General features: G+C 41.8%; 1 protein-coding gene across 1 annotated transcript in view; it reads left to right on the top strand.

Annotated features, from left to right (window-relative positions):
• The first annotated feature begins 637 nt into the window (after nucleotides 1-637).
• The window catches only part of LOC145406678 (DBH-like monooxygenase protein 1), a 60,702-nt gene continuing 40,777 nt past the window's right edge, over nucleotides 638-20,562 (top strand). The window contains exon 1 of the mRNA XM_080277774.1: nucleotides 638-706. Within this exon, the coding sequence (XP_080133900.1) occupies nucleotides 654-706 (53 nt within the window). The 5' untranslated portion in view covers nucleotides 638-653. The remainder of the gene's footprint in view (nucleotides 707-20,562) is intronic.

Raw genomic sequence — 20,562 nt, 5'->3', positions numbered from 1 at the left:
CCCCGCTTCCTGTTTAATACTTGAAGGGTTATGTCGAAATATAGCTATTACATGCTGAATATTATGTCCACTGGGAAGCATGGTAAAGGGGTTTACAGGCAGTCGAAGAAGAAGATGATGATGATGATGATGATGATGATGATGATGATGATGAAAATATACAGCTACGCCTCCATTTCGTGTGGTGTATGAGTGGAGGCAGTGGCGGGAGGCCGGGGTTCTGGCAGGGTCAGTGGAATGATAGACAAATTGTGTCCCTGGAGAAACCGTAGCCACAGAGAAGCTTAATCCATTTCTTCAATAAAAACAAGTCCTCGTGAGAGTTCATAATTTTTCGGAAATGATTTTGCGTTGTATTTTTTTTTTTTCGCATTAAAATTCATTCTTGTTTTGTTGTAAAGTGCTCTGTGGCTGTATGAGTGAAAAATGTAAACAGGGATTCTCAAACGAAATTTTGCATCAAGACAGTTCACGACTGTGTGTGTGTGTGTGTGTGTGTGTGTGTGTGTGTGTGTGTGTGTGTGTGTGTGTGTGTTTGTATGTGTGTGTGTGTGTGTGTGTGTGTGTGTGTGTGTGTGTGTGTGTGTGTGTGTGTATGCGAGCACTCAACATGCGGCCGGTGCTCGGCAAGGCACAGTAGAGCGAAGCCCGGGATGGCAGGCGGTGGTGGTGCAGTGTTCACTCCCTCCTCCTTACCAGGATTAAGGTAACCACTGTATTTTATGTAACGGCTGAGAAAGTGAAAGAAAAATGAGAGACTAAATGAAAATGGATGATAGAATACGAGGGTATTACACTATAAGTAATCAAAGTCAGCCTGTAATATTCCAGTGTAGGACATAAACCTGTCCCACACGTTCACTTATCCCAGTCTTGTGCTGTTTGTTTCATGTCCAGAATCCCAAGATCTCTAACGAGTTTTCTGTCTTCATCGCTTACTCTTTTATTTTTATCTGGGATCCTGTATCTCCTGAAGTTATTTTTTATTTCATTACACCATCTAGTTGCTGGTCTTGCTCTTGGTCTTCTTGAATTAGTTTTTACCAATTTTGTTGCTTTAATTGTCCATATGTTGCGTCTTCTACAAATATTTCCCGCTCACTGCCTTTTCTTCTTTTTAATTTATTTTATCACGTCCTTTACTTCAGCTCGTTCTCTAATTCAAGCTGATTCTTTCCTCTCTCTCTGGTGACATAGGGACAGCCAGATTTAGGAGTGGGCAAAGTGGGCAGCTGCCCAGGGGCCTCCACAACCTGGGGGCCTCCACACATTCAATGTGATTTTATTATCAGTTATTATTATTATTATTATTATTATTATTATTATTATTGTTGTTGTTGTTGTTGTTATTATTATTACTTTAAATATTTGTGTAAGGACAGAAATAAAAATTTTGAGTTTACCTTTATCGATTTTATTAAGGAAAACTACCACCAGTCCAGAGGTCCGGAAAGAAAGCATATCATATAGTTACCCCTTAAACCTTGAAAACTTGAAGTTTTCTATGAAACATTTTATTTTTTGTCTATCTCTATCTATCTATCTATCTATCTATAGCCCGACGCCCTAATCCCGCAAAGGGTGGCCGCAGACAAAACGCCTCCAAATCACTATGTCACCCACCATTTGACTACCCTCCCCCAACTCACCCCTCCCCTCATATACCTCTCAAGCTCCATCCCTCCACCTCATCCTCGGTCTACCTCTCCCTCTCCCTCCCTCCACCTCACCTACATACACCCTCTTAGTCAGTCTTTCATTCTCCATTCTCTTCACATGTCCAAACCACCTCAGTGTATTTCTCCTAATCTTCTCAACCACATCCACATCCACCCCACAGCGTTCCTTCACTTCTTCATTCGTCAACCTGTCCCTCCACGTCACTCCACATGCTCCTCTCAAGTAACTCATTTCCACTGCTCTCACTCTTGACTTGTTCCCCTCTTGCAAGGTCCATGCCTCGCTTCCATACGTCAGGATAGGGATCACAATACTATCATGCAGTGACTTCTTAACTTCCATACTCACCTCCCTATTTCTCATCACTGCTTTCAGTGTACCAACAACCTTCCTTCCCTGCTGTACCCTTTCACGCACTTCATCCCCCAAAGTTCCATCCTTACTCATCACACTACCCAAGTACTTGAATGCACTCACATTCTCCATATCCTCACCATCCAACCTCACTGCACACTCTGTGACTTCATTCCTCTCAAACACCATAACTTTACTTTTGTTTACATTAACTTTCAGCTTCCTCCTCCTACACACTGTCCCAAATTCATTCACCAAACCTTGCAACTCCCATTCATCTTCACTCAACAGTACTGTATCATCAGCAAACAGCAGCACCGGAAGCTTCCAAATCTCACCCTCATTCATTAGAGCCACCCCCACATCCACTGCCCTACCCTGCACCTCCTTTACAACCCCATCCAAGTATATATTAAACAGCCATGGAGACATCACACAACCCTGTTTCAGTCCCACATTGAGATCAAAGAACTCACTCAGCTCACCATCCACTCGCACCGTAGCCCTTGCTCCCTCGTACATACTCAGATTCAACTGACTCTGTGTCGCTTAGGCTATATTAGACTGGTACTTTCACTGTAATATTTTATATATTTATAAACTGCTTGGAACATGAACGAATATGAGAATTTCAATTAGAAAATATATATATATATATATATATATATATATATATATATATATATATATATATATATATATATTTATTTATTTATTTATTTGTTTCCCTTATCGAATACCCCGGAACGTATTCTTGTCCCATTGTTTGTTGACAAATTCAGAGGGAATCGCAGGTGAGTTTGAGTTAATTTCAGAAATTCGGATATATTTGGAATATGTTATTGGTTTCAGTGACTGTTTCTATGGTTAACTAATATAACAAAGTCACTTGTGGTATTAGTAGATGAAAAGGAGACACCGAGGGTGAAGGTCTGGGGAAAAAAATGATTATTTCTTATATTCAACAGCCTAACTTGTGTTACTTGATGCCATTTCGTAGTTGCAAGGTTTGGTGAATGAATTTGGGACAGTGTGTAGGAGGAGGAAGCTGAAAGTTAATGTAAACAAAAGTAAAGTTATGGTGTTTGAGAGGAAGGAAGTCACAGAGTGTGCAGTGAGGTTGGATGGTGAGGATATGGAGAATGTGAGTGCATTCAAGTACTTGGGTAGTGTGATGAGTAAGGATGGAACTTTGGGGGATGAAGTACGTGAAAGGGTACAGCAGGGAAGAAAGGTTGTTGGTACACTGAAAGCAGTGATGAGAAATAGGGAGGTGAGTATGGAAGTTAAGAAGTCACTGCACGATGGTATTGTGATCCCTACCCTGACTTACAGAAGCGAGGCGTGGACCTTGCAAGAGGGGAACAAGTCAAGAGTGAGAGCAGTGGAAATGAGTTACTTGAGAGGAGCATGTGGAGTGACGTGGAGGGACAGGTTGACGAATGAAGAGGTGAAGGAACGTTGTGGGGTAGATGTGGATGTGGTTGAAAAGATTAGGAGAAATACACTGAGGTGGTTTGGACATGTGGAGAGAATGGAGAATGAAAGACTGACTAAGAGGGTGTATGTAGGTGAGGTGGAGGGAGGGAGAGGGAGGGGTAGACCGAGGATGAGGTGGAGGGATGGAAGTTGAGAGGTATATGAGGGAGGGGGTGAGTTGGGGGCGGGGAGTCAAATGGTGGGTGACAGAGTGACTTGGAGGCGTTTTGTTTGCGGCCACCCTTTGCGGGATTAGGGCGTCGGGCTATAGATAGATAGATAGGTCTAGCTTAGCTTAGCCAGCCTACATTTACCCCATCTTCACCCAATTTCTAGAAGACGAAGAAGGTGAGAGAGGGAGGGCACATTTCCTTTACAAACTGTTGATGGGCAAGAAGGTTGCAGATACACTTCCAAATGTCGAGATAATGCTACGGATGTACTTGGTGCTCATGGTCACAAACTGTTCTGGTGAACGTTCATTCAGTAAAATTAAGTTTATTAACAACAGACTTCCTACTGCAATGTGTCATGATAGGCTCAGTCATCTCGCCTTGATGGGCATTGAGTATGACATTTTCAGAGAGATTGAGCTCGACAGGCTGATCAGAGACTTTGCAAGGGTCAAGTCTCGTAAAGTGCCTGGTTTGTATATGCAGGTAGCCTACTGTACATTTTTCAATTGTCTTTCAGTAACTGATCAGCTTCTGTCTGAGTTAATTGGATCAGTGGTTGTAGGCCGTTATATTTAGTATTTACTAAAATTCTGTTTTATAAATTATTCATAATTTTGTTAGTATGTTGTCAAATTCAACAAATTGTATATTTGTTTTACTAGTCTGAATATAAACCTTCATCTTTAATAATACTTTATAAAGAATTTACTTGATCTTACATTTACAAACCTGGCTAACTTTTATAGTATATAAACTATGGCGCATAGGTCTGTGACCACCACAGTTGAGGTGCTCTGTTAGGATGTAATACATATATTATTTCCGAGGAAATCTAGTCATATCTTACATTGTTGGACAAAACCATTATTTGAGGTTTCAACTTTCAGTAATATGAAGAATCTTGAAAAAATATATATTTTCTGCAATAAAATGGCTTGAAAATTTTCGTCATAGCAGGTGGTAAATTGGAACCGGTCAACTTCAAACCTCATGACTACGTCTTCAACTTTATGTAATTCTAAGGTAGGGAGGCCTCCACACGGAGGCTGCCCAGTGGCCTCCACAGGTCTAAATCCGGCCCTGCATGGGGAGCTGGAGCTCCCGTTTCACCAACCCTTAGGATCTGTTCCCGACCATCTTTTACATTCCCCCTGACACCTCCCATACTGTACCAGCGCAATACAACCCTCAGCACCTCCCTAACACAGACACCTAACGCTATCATTGTTGGGGACTTTGACGCTAAATACACTGTCTGATATAAACACAGTCAAAACAGCCGCCGAGGCCTCAACATTTCTCCACAGCTCAATAACATGTACTGAACAGTCACTCATAAAAGAACGTGTGGTCCGCACGACTGTGGATAGATTCAGTCTCCCCATCTTTCTACACGACGAGTCACAGGACACCTGGCAACGTAACCACAAATCACGAGACGCTTTGGTGTGAGAATAGGAAGCAGTACGATTGAGGAAGTGTGACCAGGACATTAACCAGCCCTCCTCAGCCACCAGCTAAGATTTGGGTTGGGTGGAATCACAGATGACACGAGCCCAGCTTGCAGGATAGGCCCACACAACATAACATACATAATGAACAACTACACAGAACATATCACACAAAGACGCAAACACATCAACGGTGTAGCAAACCTATGAGACAATCCCAGACGGGAAAGTTGTTCATTTATGGTCCGGGGTTGAGCAACAACAACAGCTTCTCCCAGCGTTACATTTACCAACATCACACTCACTATGTGCACACTACAAGATCCGTGTATACACTACCATTCTTCTTTCATTATTCTTATCAGCTTTTCAAAAATACTCTTTCCATCTCTGCCTGACTTTATTTCCATTTGTTAGTCTTCTTTCACACATCCCCCACACATTTACACTTTTTCCACTTTCATTTCTACATTTTTGCACCTCTTCCCAGGACAGTTTCCTATTTTTTCTAGAACAGCTAGTATTTCTTTATCATCCAAATCATTATTTACCCAGTTCCTATTTCCAGTATCCTAGTCTCTTTACGTGTTTGTTACTCAGTATTTTCTTTCCCTCATTTATTTCAGTCTTTTTTTTCCCATCCACCGAAGCCACTACTTTCTCTTTCCTTACACTTCTCTTCTAACCACCTCATTCCTCTAAGCTACACATATCTGACTAGCTGTTGCCTTTACAACACCACACACAGCTTTAGCATTCCTAACTCTCTGTATGCACTTCATAAGTTTTTTAAATCCATATCCTCCCAATCCATTGACCCTAACTGCACTAACCACTAACATTAGCTGGTATGCATATTCATCTGACATTTCTTATTTTCCAGCTTCACTTTCAGTGTTTCAATCTCCATTCTCCCTTTACCACTTGCGTCCCTGTGTTGTTTGTGCCTAGAATACAAATTGACAATACAGACGCATCCTTCAGTCGCCGGCCCTAATCTCTCTCCCTTGGTTCTCCAGGACGACCCAATATATAATTTACAGGACCAGTGCCAGCTCTTTCATTCAAGTCTCTAATCACAAACACTTTAGAACTCTTAATCATCTGTCCTATCACAGTCCGTGTAGTGTGTCTTCAACCCTGTCTTTCTTCTAACATTTATCATTCCAAGGAGTGTACACCACCTTCACTATTTTGAACTTAACATATACACATCTCGTGTACATGTTTATAATCCTTTCATTACTCTCTCCCATTCATATTTCATCAATTAAGCAGCACATTGCCACCGTCCTCGCGTATACACACTGACCTTACATACTTCACACCTTAACACTCATCCACGTCACTCCCTTTCATCTTTGTTTCACACAATACCACACCGTATTCTTTGCATTCTTGAACACATTCACTGCTTCAACTCTTATTCATTTTTTACGCCTCCCATACCCCATAGAGCTGTAAGCAGACGTAGCCGAGGGTGTAATTCTATAGAGAAGGTTATTTGGTTGAACTGTCGATGTAAGAGTCGCTAGGAAAGTAATGGTGAGGCGTTGTAGATGTCACTGTAGGCTTTCTCTGTTCCATTATTCTCTTCTTATTTTTAATGGGATGCTGAAATAGGCAAATTTGGGACGGTGGAGTTTATTGTGACGGTTACTTGAATAAAAGTTAAGAGCTTGGCATGACCCGTGTAGCGTATGGTTAGTAGCAGTTTATGTTAGCTGTTGTCCTCCTACTTTACTCTCACTCTCCTACTCCCTATTGCTCTCTCCTTGTCTAACTCTTGTTTTCTCCTGTCCTACTCTGACTTGTTCTACTAACTCCTACATGTGATATCGGACTTATATCCCCCTTTAGCTTCCGACTAAAGTGTGTGGGCGTACGTGTGTGTACGTATGTGCGTGTGTGTGTGTGTGTGTGTGTGTGAGTGTGTGTGTGTGTCGATCACGTTTTCGGCACATGATCAGGGGTGTTTGGCATTCTTTATTAGTCTAGGGCAAGGTGGATGTTTAATTATCTCTTCCTGGAGAACTCAGACATAACTACCTGTTTTACATATTGTTACCTATAGCTACTTAGTTACATACTGTAGTAACATATATTACTGTGTTATAACATATTATGCCTACACATCGCACGGTCACGCCAACTGTCGTACCAGCGATATTAAATATTGTCATAACATATTAATACATATATATACACATTACAATAATTTGCAAGTTAATTAAGTGAAGTACATATTGTAAAAGTTACATAATTGTGATAATATTGTGATTAGAACTGTATTCATTGTAGTAATATAATTGTAACATAATTAAATGGTACATGTGTAGTGGATATATAAATATAATAGTAATATTAAAACAATATAATGGCAAATCTACTGTAGTCAATTATACAATACATATGTGAAGGACTTGCTGTATATATTCATATATAAATGAGACACAGTAGTATAATTAAAGTAAGCCTATATTATGTGACCCAAATTTTGTTATTTTATGTAAAATATATATACAATATTTACACAGTTTGTCTCACTTGTACAGTTCTTAAACACTGATTCCAGGTTAGCAATCCTTGCTTGCTTTCTGTGCAAGGCCAAAAGTAATATAACAAATATGATGGAGAAAATTACAAAAATGACTGGAGCTGGGCTGTATACATAATGTGGGTTGAACATAATCCTACTGTATTCTTCCCAAGTTGTATTGTCTGATTTATTAGCTGCATGGTTTCATACTTGGGTGAAGCCAACGTAATGTGTGCACTTAAATTTAAGTTCATCCTAGGTAATGGCTGGAAATACTTGTGTGTGTGATTGAGAATGGCATAATGGTTTTTAGTGGGCAAAGTGGATAGTGTAGGTGTCTGGACTGCACAGTAATTTGGTGAGATGTATAAACCAGAAGCTGGTGTATGGGCTGGAGATGTGTCTGGGCAAGCCACAAAAACTGATGTACTTTTGAGTGAAGCAGAACTGTGAATGTCCAATGTGTTGATGATGGATGAGTTTATGTGGAGCAAATGTGAAGTTACAATGATGAGGGATGTCATGACCTTGTATGACAGCCATTTCACAAGGGACTGTCTCAGCTGGCTGAAACGTGAAGATGTACGCAGGACAAAGATTAAATGCATGTAATGATGTGCGACATTTGTGTTCAATTGTTGTTTCACTATTGAATGTGACAGAGACCTGTTTCTCGGAGACCATGATAAATTCTGTTTTGATGTTGATGGTGACTAATGAGTCATCTTTCCTAGAAGGAAATTGGTATATTTGTTAGACTGTGAACAAATCATCTGTTACGAATGGTACACGAACTACTATTGATGTTGTTGTGAGTGTTGCTTCCAAATATGGATAATATAACATCAGATTTCTTTCCTCAAACAAAGGTTTCAAACCATGCTTATGTATGCCTTGACTAATTATTTGCCGGACATTGTGAATGGGTAGCAGATTAATAATGATCCTTCCGTTACCAGCATTAGCAATTCCATTCATGAAAGACTTAATTTTTAAACCCACATTGGCTAACTTGTATAGGAGCTGGTCTAATTTCTGTAGATGTTTTTCTATTGTGTGTGTTGCAATTATGATGTCGTCCAGAAAGACAAATATACCGTCAATATTCCAGCCACTATGCTATTCATTAATCGCTGGAACGTGCCTGGAGCTGTCCTTAATCCCATCGGCATTCTCTTATTCTGATAATGCCCACTGTCTGTAGAGAAAGCAGTGTATTTGCGGGATTCTACATCTAAACCTATCTGATAATAACCGCTTAATAAATTGATTGTAGAGAAGACCATATTTTCTGGTCCAATGTTGTGCAGGACATCATTTAACAATGGCATGGGAATACGGTCGGGAATGGTTTCCTGATTAAGTTTGCGATAATCAACAACTGCCCTCATTTCCCCGTTTTGTTTAGGTACAAAGAAGAGTGGTGCGTTCCACACCCAAGTTGTACAGTCATAAGAAAAACTATCGTTACCCTTCCGAGCTATGCACTATGACACAACGACGAAGTGTTGTGGAATGACGGGACAGGAAAGCTTGTACGGTACTCAAACCCGATTTTGAGACACAGATAGTAGATTTGTGCTAGAGGTAAAAAAGCTAATTAGATCGTGTGGCCTCTGTGCATAGAGACAATACGTTTTATTATCCGGCACCGAATTCATTAAATAAAAATATAACCGAATGGTCTGAAGTCGGCAACACACATGCAGACGGGCAATGAGTATGTGCACCTGTGCCAGACGTATGATAGTACTTCAGCCGATACAAGCCAACTTAGTAAATTTCAGTATAATAATGATATGCATTGCTTTCTACATATAATAAATGTTCAGTAGAAAGAAAATAATAATACGTGTTCAGTCTCACTGCTTTAATATTTTGTATACCCACCCCCTGCTTCGAAAACAGCCTCTACACGTCTGAAGCATCCATCTAAAGCATTTAACCACCCAACTAAAGCAAACAAATGAACTCGTGCACCCCTGCTAGACTATCATTAAACACACACACACACACACACACACACACACACACACACACACACACACAGTCGATGCCTATAGATTTAATACTATTCAAAATAATTTATTTGTTGTATTCTATTGATAATAAGTGTTGAATAGTCGGAAAATAATAAACCTGCCGAGTTTCATTATTGAATCCCCGGTGGGGCGCTCAGGGTAATGCAAACACCTTCTATATATTTCCCCGCCAGGTGGTTTATTCTTGCTCATTACTCCAACTCTTGTAATGGGATTGTGATATGGCAACACTAGATAGGGGAGGGGCGAACAGCAAGGACCCGCCCACACAGCCCAGCTAACGTTCGTTTAGCATCGAGCAGTCATGAGGGTAACGATACTTTTTCTTATGATTGTACATCTAAATTTTCACCAGGTAATGCAACAGCTTGTCATTGTTTCTGCAGCACATTTAATAAATCATTTTCCACATCAGAAGTATCTAAGCAAACCAAGTGCTCCTTTATGCACTCTCTGTCTGACGAGTTTACTCTGCTTGATGCTCGCGCTACTAATACTTCGCTTATAGGAGCTGGGCAAATCTCTAACCTACAAATACAGGTTCCTTTCTTTATCTTCACATCTCCATTCAGGGGGTTAGTAAAAATGACATTAACATCAACCTTATCATTCATCCAACACAGGGCGCTTTCTATCAAAAGGCAATTTATTCTAAGTCTCCTCTAATACAATGACATTACAATTTCCCAGTTTACTCTTAACAGTAACCTGTATGAATGATGTTGGTGCTAAATTTATATCATAATTAATGCTTGCTGAGTGAGTAAGCGAGTCACGATTGGACTGTGGGTGGGTGAGTCAGTCGGCCTGTACCAACTGGTCTAAGCGCCCATTTTCTTTGAGAAATTGTACAGTAGACTCTCCCTTCTTTAAGTTGTGAGTCATCGCTCTTGTGACTCTAGTTTTTATATAAATTGTTAGTGGTAGTATCAGGAGATGAAATTTCCTCTATGAATTCGCTGTCATAGCTAATTCCATTGAAATGGGGCATCAATATTATATTTTGTGTCCTCATGTAGTTTAGTCCAAGCAACATAATATCCGTAATTGATAATTTTTCTACTACGTAAACGGTGGTAGTGTATGATTTTGTGGTCTCTGGGAATTTCATCTTTAACTCAATCATACCAATAACTGGTATTTCTTTACCATCCACTGTGTATAAATTTAAGTCTGAATTTTCCAAAAGTGTCACTTTTCTTCTATTTCTGAAAATCCTTTCTAACTCATCTTGCGTTATTAAATTCACTGGTGAGCCTGAATCCAAAAAAAAATGAAATCTCTTCCTCCTCACATAAAGCAGAGACTAAAATGCTTTCATTTCCAAAGAGACTTCCGATATTGACTATTATTTTGTTTATTTGCGTTTTGTGTCGTCCTCTTTTGTGCTGGTACGACCTTCCCCCGGCCTATAGATGGATACCAGTTTTTCTATTGTTTTACAGTCTGAGGTCCAGTGACCGGAGGTTCGGTGATGTCTGCAATACGGTTCGAACCCTTTTGCCTTATACATGTCCTCTTTATTCTTTATGTACCTTAACACTCATATTTTGTGTGACCAGGATTTGCGCACTAGTCATACTTTTGTACCGCCCTGTTACCTGGTGTGCAGAACGTGTCCTTGAGCTAACTTGACTGTGTGTTTATGTGTGAACTGGACGAGACTGTCTCTGGTCTTTTGCCAGGACTTGACTTATTTATCCCTGCTACAATTTCTGGCACTTTGATCCCTGTCCTGTTGGCCTGTGATGTATCAGTCACGCCAGCTTTACTGCAGTTTAATTCCACTTCATAAATGAAATCAAGTAAACAAATCTCTCGATTATGCGGGATGGTTTTGGCAATCTTTAACACCCTGTCAGGAAACTTGCATAGGGCTGATACGTAGCCAGTGATGTCAACGACATGCACTGGTGACATATTACCATCCTGTGTGACCCAGTCTGAGTTTTCTAAGCTAGATAACAAGATTTTCTTAATAGTGCAAATATCTGCTGTTATATCCCCTAGATCTGAGCATAAGTGTGTTTGCCTTAGAAGGTCTACGATTTTGTTTAATTCTGGAGTTATACCACCAAGAAAATTCCTACCTCCAGAGAATTTCCTGAGAAATTCTGTCTTAACTTGCTAAAATGTTAAAGCTCTCAACAGCTTGTCTGACTTCAGCAAATTGCCAGCTGGGCATCGTCCTTGGTTTATTCTAGCTGAAAAAACAGTGATTTTTCCTTTCTCATTTGTAATGTGTCCCCTAATGAAATATTGCTGACACTGTTCAGTAAGTGTGTTTATGTCGATCTTGTCTTTTTCAGTACCAGAGAATTTTGGGAGTTCATTGTCTTCATGACAAATATACAGTACACTGGAAGTGAAGTGTTATTGGAATGTTGTGGAGAAGTTACTGCACTCGTGCCTGCTGCATCTAAATTAGCCATTTTTACGGTGTTTTCCTTGCAGTCGTCATTTACTGGTAATTTATATGTTTTTCCTGACCTTAACCCCTTCGCCCACGTTGACGCATTTGTCTTATGGGTGTGGGGTGCACCCATACTCACTGATGTTTTTGTCGTCCATAAAGCATAAAAACTTTCAGAGTTCGGCCAATCGCCGTCATTTTTGGAGGCATCATTGCTTGACTAGCGCTTGTCAAAAGTAATGGTTTGGTGACTGTGGGTCCCAATACAAAATGAGCTGTGAGTGGGGGAGGTACTGTGCGGTTTGGCCCTTTAAATTTCTGCTCTTACCCCCATCCCGGCCGTGCAACATATTTCCCTATACCAATAGTGCTTATGTATAGTTGTTGGGCACTGTTGTGATTAGATTTGGTGTTTGGAATAGGAAATCTGGTGTTTGTGAAGCATTCCTGGTCGTTATCAGCCGTTGGCCCAACAAAGATTGTACTACTGTTTCTAATCAACTACATTGCCTTTACCCTGCACCAAATGTGAGTATTCAACTATAAAAATAATGCCAGTGAATTATGTGAATATAGTGTGCATATCTAATGTACAAGGAATTGGTGAAATACATGAAAGGAGCTTAGAGGAAGGCAGGAAACTGCCCTACAGTCATGACACAGCGTGGGTACACCATAGTTTTTCTAATTTTTCTCGAAAATATGAGGCCTAGGATCACCATTGTTGACTCAAAAGGAAGCCAGTGAAATTCTGCATAGGATGATAAAATAAAAACATAACAGTGAAGAGAAAAGTTCTTCGGTAGAGCTCTCAAAAAAAAAAAAAAAAAAATGTCGAAATGGGTTTTACTTTTTGGTTATTATTCGAATACCATAGCTCATATCAAACTGGGACCTCCGGCATTCGAAAGCTAATAAAATTCTCTTTCTAATGATTGTATAAAATGTAAAGATTGAATAGTAAACATTCGACTTATGATGTTGGGAAGTGAGATCTACAGTATGTTCCCAAACGTTTATTATCGGGGCCCTAACGTATGTATAGTGTTTTGTTTTTTTTGCTTATCGTGTAGAACAAACATCCACGAATAGGAATACGTGGGTTTTGTGGCAAAATAAATATGTTTGGGTGGTGAAAATGAGCCGAGAATACACTTTTATGGAGCGTGCAGCGGGCATGGGGGAGGGGAGATAAGCCGATGCGTCATACCACAGAAAACTTTTAAAATTCATCTGCGTGCAAAAGGGTTAATACCTTCTTGTCCAAGTTATAGTAAACTGGAGGTAAATTTTTATAAAGTTCACTATCTACATCTGAATATTCTGATCAAGTGTCATCATTATTTGCTTTAGCGTAGACTGCATCTGTTTGCCGTTCTTTATCTAGTGTATCTTTCGTTTCCCGAGTTTGGTTTTCTCTTGTTCTTGTGTGTCTGATGGTGTTTTGGAATTTATATTTTTTTTTATCGTTTTGTTTGTGTCAGGGTATTTGTCACTGTTAATGTTGATCCTTCAGGCACTAATTGTGGAACACTACTTAGCATAATGGGATTACACACTAAATCATATTTTACCTTTCTCTTGATTGCTCATAAAATTATAAAACACATATGTCAGTATAAATCGTGTAATTGTCTCTCACTGTGTAGTTTGTAATATTTATGATGATGAATATATATGTATATAATTGCTTGGTTTGTTAACTAAGTGTTAGTATTTTATGTATAGTTATGTAAATGATGAAGTGTTAACTAAGACAACCTTGGTTAGAATAAATCAACTCACTAGAACAGCAGAGGAGATACAGTCCTGGTGTGAGGTGTGGTGAGGGAGATGTTGTTGAAGATCAACACGTCAGCATCGTTTGGTCATCACATCTGAGGTCAAGACACTCGCTTGCCTCCTCCTGGTGGTGGAGAAGGTGGTGGGGAATAGTGGTGGGGGTCGTGCTGGGGTAGTGGAGTAGGTGGGGGAAATTCAGCTGTGTTGTGCGTTACTCAGGTGACACTTCACTCATTTTCGTTGTTTCTTCTTCTTGTACATTTGATTTTCTTTACTGTACTTGTTGAGATAAACTTGTAGGCTTGTAGAGTTGTTGATAGACGTAATTTGTCACTGGTATTGTTTCTCGTAATCGTGGAGTTGTGGTTGAGGTGGTTACGCACGATTAGGGACGAATTTAAGGTGCGTAGATGCACCGCTAGCTCCTGCTCTCAGCTTTGTTTGTTTGTTTTTGGTTCGATTGCGTGAAGTCGCCAAATTAAGCGTAGTCGTAGATTATTTGATTGTAGTTTTGCTCGTTGATTGTTCATAGAGACGTTTATCGGCTTCGTTTACTGCTCCCCATCAGTCTCAGTGAACGTAGTTTTTCGTAGTTTACCGCTGTAGCGGTTCAGGAGATTAGTTTCCTGCGTATATCGATGAACGTATAAACTATTACTGATGAGCGTTGAATAAACTCTTAAGGCGTGGTTTGTCGTAGTTTACCGCTGCTGCCAATGTAATTGAGCATAGTAGGTTCGTTTTTACCGCTGCCACCAATGTAAGTAGACATAGCCAAGTGGTCTAATTCTATAAAGAAGGTTATTTGGTTCAATCGTCGATGGGAGATGCAAGGAAAGAGTAATGGTGAGGGGTTGTAGATGTCAGTGTAGGCTTTCTCTGTTCCGTTATTCTCTTCGTATTTTAAGTTGGATGATGAAAGGCAAATTTGGATCAGTGGAGTTTATTGTGACGGTTACTTGAATAAAAGTTAAGAGCTTGGCATGACCCGTGTAGCGTATGGTTAGTAGCAGTTTATGCTAGCTGTTGTCCTCCTACTTTACTCTCACTCTCCTACTCCCTGTTGCTCTCTCCTTGTCTAACTCTTGTTCTCTCCTGTCCTACTCTGACTTGTTCTACTAACTCTCCTACATGTGACATCGGTCTTATATCCCCTTCTAGATTCCTGCTAAAGTGTGTGGGCGTACATGTGCGTAAGTATGTACGTGTGTGTGTGTCGTTCACATTTCCGGCACATGATCAGGGGTGTTTGGCGTTCTTGATTAGTTAGGGCAAGGTGGATGTTTAGTTGTCTCTTCCTGGAGAACTCGGTCATAACTACCTGTTTTACATATTGTTACCTATAGGTGTATAGTTACATATTGTAGTTACATATATTATTGTGTTTTAACATATTATGCCTGCACAGCCATGTAAACCTCTGTTTACTGGGCCATGGGCAGGCACAGTACTCAGGTCCGAAGTTTCCTATACGTTTCTTAGAGGTAAAAATTGAGGATGGGTAAACTCTTATCCCCACTACTCTCCCATTTTGCCTTCAGGTTCATAGGGATTACAGGGACAATATTTCCTCCCCTTTCCCAGGAAATGGTTTAATGTTACTATCCATCGTACTTAAAGAATTCCTGGATTAAGGAAAACCGTTAAGCTTGACATTCACTGTAGAGTCACCTGATGGTTGCATTACAACATGCGAGTGATTGATCGATTGAAAATAATTAAAATCTGGCGGCGCAACTGCCAGGGTCATATGCCGCCGGATGACAAAGTAAAAGACACGGCAAAATAAAAAGTGCCTATTCAAAATAAAGTTAATATCTGTTAGTAGGAATAAAACACTAAAAATAATATAAGAATAGTTGATAAAATATCAATTATTTATAAAAGTGGAAGGAGGCCTGCCTCCTGAAGAAAACTAACAACATCAGTAAAATCGCTAGAGGCTTCACCAAGCATCGAGGACAAACAGTAAGCACCATCTGCCCCCTTATGTCTAGGGAGGAACCTCTGACGTACGTCCCCCAGACTTGGACACTCGACCAGCAAGTGATGGACAGTAAGGGGAACAAGGCAGTCATCACAGTACGGTTGAGCCTCACCACACATGAGGAACCCATGGGTAAGCCGAGAATGCCCAATGAAAAGCCTAGCAAGAGCCACCTCCAGTCGCCGAGACATAGAGGGAAGAACCCTCAGCACAACCACTCTCTGAAAGATTTCTTTTAGTTTATCGTGAGAAACACCATCCCAGTGTCTCTGCCGACATGTACGAATTGCGTACCGCAAGTAAGGTGTTGCATCAGAAGCAGGAAGTGGGTAGTCAGTTGGGGGCTGTTGAGAAGATGCAGCTTTAGCTAAAGTATCTGCCCTCTCCTTGCCCACCACACCAACATGTGCAGGAACCCAACAGAAGTCTACACGGCAGCCACGACGGCCAAGAAGAAAAAGCCACTCTAAAATTGACAAAACCAATGGATGGGATGCATTAAAAGACTCCAGTGCAGACAAAGCACTACACGAGTCACTAAAAATCACAAAAACGGATTGGGGGAGAGTAAAAATGATTTTCAAAGCATATAAAATTCCAGTCAGTTCTGCCGTATACACTGAAGTAATACCAGGAAGACTACCGCCCCTACTAAAGGAAGGGAAGACAACACCAAATCCTACTCCAGTATCAGTCTTGGACCCGTCATTATAGACGGGGACAGAACCCTCATGAATGGAGGCATGTTCTAAAAAGAGAGAGAGGGACACCTGAGAGGGAAGTGAGCCCTATTTTTCAACAACGGACCTACAGAATGTCACACGAGGGATTAGCCAAGAACCCACCCCTGGGATCCGATATGGACAAATTGCCAGTCTCGGGACAGAGAGGGATAATATAATAGACTGGACCCTGTAACCAAATGGCTTTGGGAAATTAGGATGGGTGTCAAAAACAGATCGGGAATCCTGGGAGACAATGGCACAAGAAACTGTCTGGAATGCGGTGAAGACAATACCAACACCTCATCATTAGCAACTGGTGTCGCAAATCCAAGGGGAGTACACCAGCATCCACCAACAGACTTGGAATTGGGGATGATCTGAATGCCCCTGTTGCAAGACGTACACCAGCATGATGCACAGAATTTAACAACCGGAGGCGGGCAGCTGTTGCAGAGGAGTAGACCTCACACCCATATTCAAGTTTAGGAAGAATAAGAGACCTATGCAAGAGGAGGAGGGTTTGTCGGTCAGCACCCCAAGAGGTATGAGCTAAAACCCTCAAAAGACTCAAAGCTTTAAGACAAGCCACCTTAACAGAACGAATATGAGGAACCCAGGTTAGTTGTCTATTAAACAGAAGACCCAGAAACCGCGTCTCTTCCACGAAGGATATTCTCCTACCATAGAGATACAAGTCAGGGTCTGGGCGAACCCCTCGAAGACGACAAAAATGTATAGCCACTGTCTTTGCTGTAGAAAAATGGAAACCTCGAGTTTCTGCCCAGTCAGAAATTCTATTGAGAGCCAGCTGCAACTTCCTTTCTATCAGAGACATTCTAGATGAGGTGAAGGAAATCGAGAGGTCATCGACATATAGTGATCCTCGTACACCATCAGGAAGTACACTGATGCTGCTGTTAATGGCAACAGCAAACAGAGTAACACTAAGGATACTCCCCTGTAGTACTCCATCTTCTACTGCTCAGGCATTAGAAAGCACTCCTCCCACTCGGACCCTTAAAATTCGGTTAGATAAAAACTGTTGAATAAAAATAGGCAAGTGCCCACGAAGACCAAACTCATGAAGAAAGAGTAAAATATCATGACCCCATGCAGTGTCATATGCCTTCTCCAGATCGAAGAAGACCGTGACCTGGTGTTGGTTAGTGGAAAAAGCCTCACAGACAGAAGATTCCAAGGACAGTAATGCATCAGAGGTAGATCGCATTTTTCGAAAACCATACTGGGCAGGGGATAAGAAGTCACCTCTCTCTAAAAACCACACAAGCCTAACATTGACCATCTTTTCCAAGACTTTGCATATATATACAAGACGTCAAAGAAATAGGCCGATAATTCGTTGCCTGTAGGTGGTCCTTACCTGGTTTGGGGATGGGGATAACTACAGCAACACCCCAACAAGCTGGAAACTCCCCAGAACACCAGATCTTATTAAACAGTGAAAGTAAAAACATCAGGGATTCACCAGACAGGTGGCATAAAAAGGCATAAGGAATATCAACATTAACCAGGAGAGGAATCATGGCACTGCAATAGAGCCGTCTGGAGTTCAGAAATTGAAAATGAAACATTGTAAGGCTCTCCCCCAGCAGAGGCAAAACTGAGACCACGAGACTCTAGGCGCTGACGGTGGGAAGCTGAAGGCGTATCGGCATCCTTCTGTGACACACTGGCAAAATGATCAGCAAGCAACTCTGCAACAGCAAATGGCTTAGCCACAGTGCCACCTGCTGCAAATAAAACAGGAGGGGATGGAACAGTAAATTTTCCCAAAATTTTCCTTACCCGTTTCCACACCTGGGTGATGGAAGTCCTCGAATTGATGGAGGAAACATAACCCTTCCAGGACGAACGCTTGGCCTCCTTTAAGACCCGCCTCATATGAGCTCGTGCCCTCTGATACGCCACCAAATACTGAGGATCCCAGCGGTGACGACGAAGTCGTGAGTAGGCGACTCGTTTGGCTCTCACTGTGGAACTGCACTCAGAGTTCCACCAAGGAACCGTACGTTTAGGAAACCAACCCTTTGTTTTTGGAATAGATAATAGGGCTGTTGAGTGCAACACGGTATTGAAATATGACACAGCCTCAGTAAGACAGCCAAACTCGTTGACAGAAAGGGAAATGGAACTTAATTCCCTGAAACGTGGCCAGTCAGCCTTATCCAAAAGCCAGCGAGGAAGACGTGGCTGAGGTCCACCTGCACTAGCAGTTAAGAGTAACGGAAAATGGTCGCTGCCATACAGGTCTGGCAACACATCCCAGTTAAAATCTAAAACAGCATCAGCTGAACATAAGGACAAATCAATGGCAGTAAAAGTTCCTGTCTGGCTATGGAAATAAGTCATTAAATTGGAGTTTAAAATGCCTACCTCCTCACCTTCCACTAAAGAGGCTAGCATAACACCCCGAGGGTTAGTCTCATCGTTTCCCTATAATGGATGGTGGCCATTCATATCTCCTAGTAACAGAAAGGGAGAAGGAAGGCCATGAATAAGGCGTTCCAGATCCGCCCTTTCAACAGTAGCACTAGGAGGTAGATAAAAACTGCAAACTGTATACTGCCGACGTAAAAACATCCGGACAGCAACTGCCTGCAAGGGACTGGAAATATCCAGATGACTATATGGAATATCCTGCGAAGGAAGATAGCAGCACCTTCTTGATGACCTTGGCCTGGCAGAGGATCAGAATAAAAAGCACTGTAGCCAGAAGGACCAGCAGGAGCAGTATCACCAACCATGGTCTCCTGGATACACATGCATAGAGGAGTAAATTGAGAAACAAGATGACACAGTTCCTCATAGTTAGCACGTAGACCTTGACAATTCCACTGGATGATAGAACCCATAGTGGAGGGGAAAATGATTAAGTGCGGGACTGTACACCTCCTGACATGCGAGCGAGTTTGGAATGATGCTTAGAAAGGCCCTTGGTAAGAGACTGCCCAGCACCAAGAACCTGTTCTTTATGTCGAGCATCCATGGGCAAACGTGAGGACGTGGAAGAGGAAAGTTTTACAACATTCTTCCTTTGAGATGGATTAACATTCGGCTTGGAAAGAGGCTTGGAGGCCACCTTAGGTGATGTGGGATGGCCAGTGCCACGATTAGAAGCTCCAGAAGTGGAAAGAGAGTTGACAGGATTAGAACTCTGCGAGGATAACATTGTATTTTTCAGAGCGGACGCACGAACGGTCTCTCCAACACCATCCCCAGGTGGGGACCTGACTACAGGTGAACCAGTAGCAGCAGCTTCCACTTGGCTAGACCCCTCCTCCTCTGAGGCAGAGGGAACAGTAGAGAGGTTGATACAAGGTTCGACAACAGAGATTTTAGGTGGCCGGTTTTCAGGCTCTGAGGACTCTGACGAATTACGGTGACGTTTGCCAGGTACAGAAGGAGGCTCGTCCATACTGGATAAGGGGGGATGAGTCTCGTCAACATGTACATCTGCCACCACCACAGAAGTACGCAAACCATCAGCCACTGAAGTGGAGGCAGAGACAGTTGGAGCAGTGGGTGGACGAGCATCAGTCACACACGTATTAGTAATTCCAGGGTTAGCATCCGTCAATTCAGTAGGTGGGGAAGTGGTCACTGTAAAGGGTCGTGGCAACTTCTGGGACACAGAACGACGTACTGGCGCCCCAGAAAGGACAGAAGCATAAAAAACTCCAGGCTGAAAGAAGAGAGTCTGGGCCCTCCTCTTTGCTTCTGGAAAGGAAACCTTCTCACGTGCGCGAATGCTCAAAACCTCCTTTTCAAGGCAGTAGCGAGGACAGTTTTTGGAAAATACAGCATGAGGACCCCCACAGTGATAGCATTTAAGGGGTCCTGGACAATCACTGGTATGACTCATTTCGCCACAGGTGGCACAAACACCAGGATGGCCAGCCAGTGCGTGTTGGCA

This window comes from Coenobita brevimanus, chromosome 71 (genome assembly GCF_032717465.1).
Source record: "Coenobita brevimanus isolate Jiangsu-jjx chromosome 71, ASM3271746v2, whole genome shotgun sequence".
Classification (NCBI taxonomy): domain Eukaryota; kingdom Metazoa; phylum Arthropoda; class Malacostraca; order Decapoda; family Coenobitidae; genus Coenobita; species Coenobita brevimanus.
This window is presented reverse-complemented; position numbering and strand designations above follow the sequence as displayed.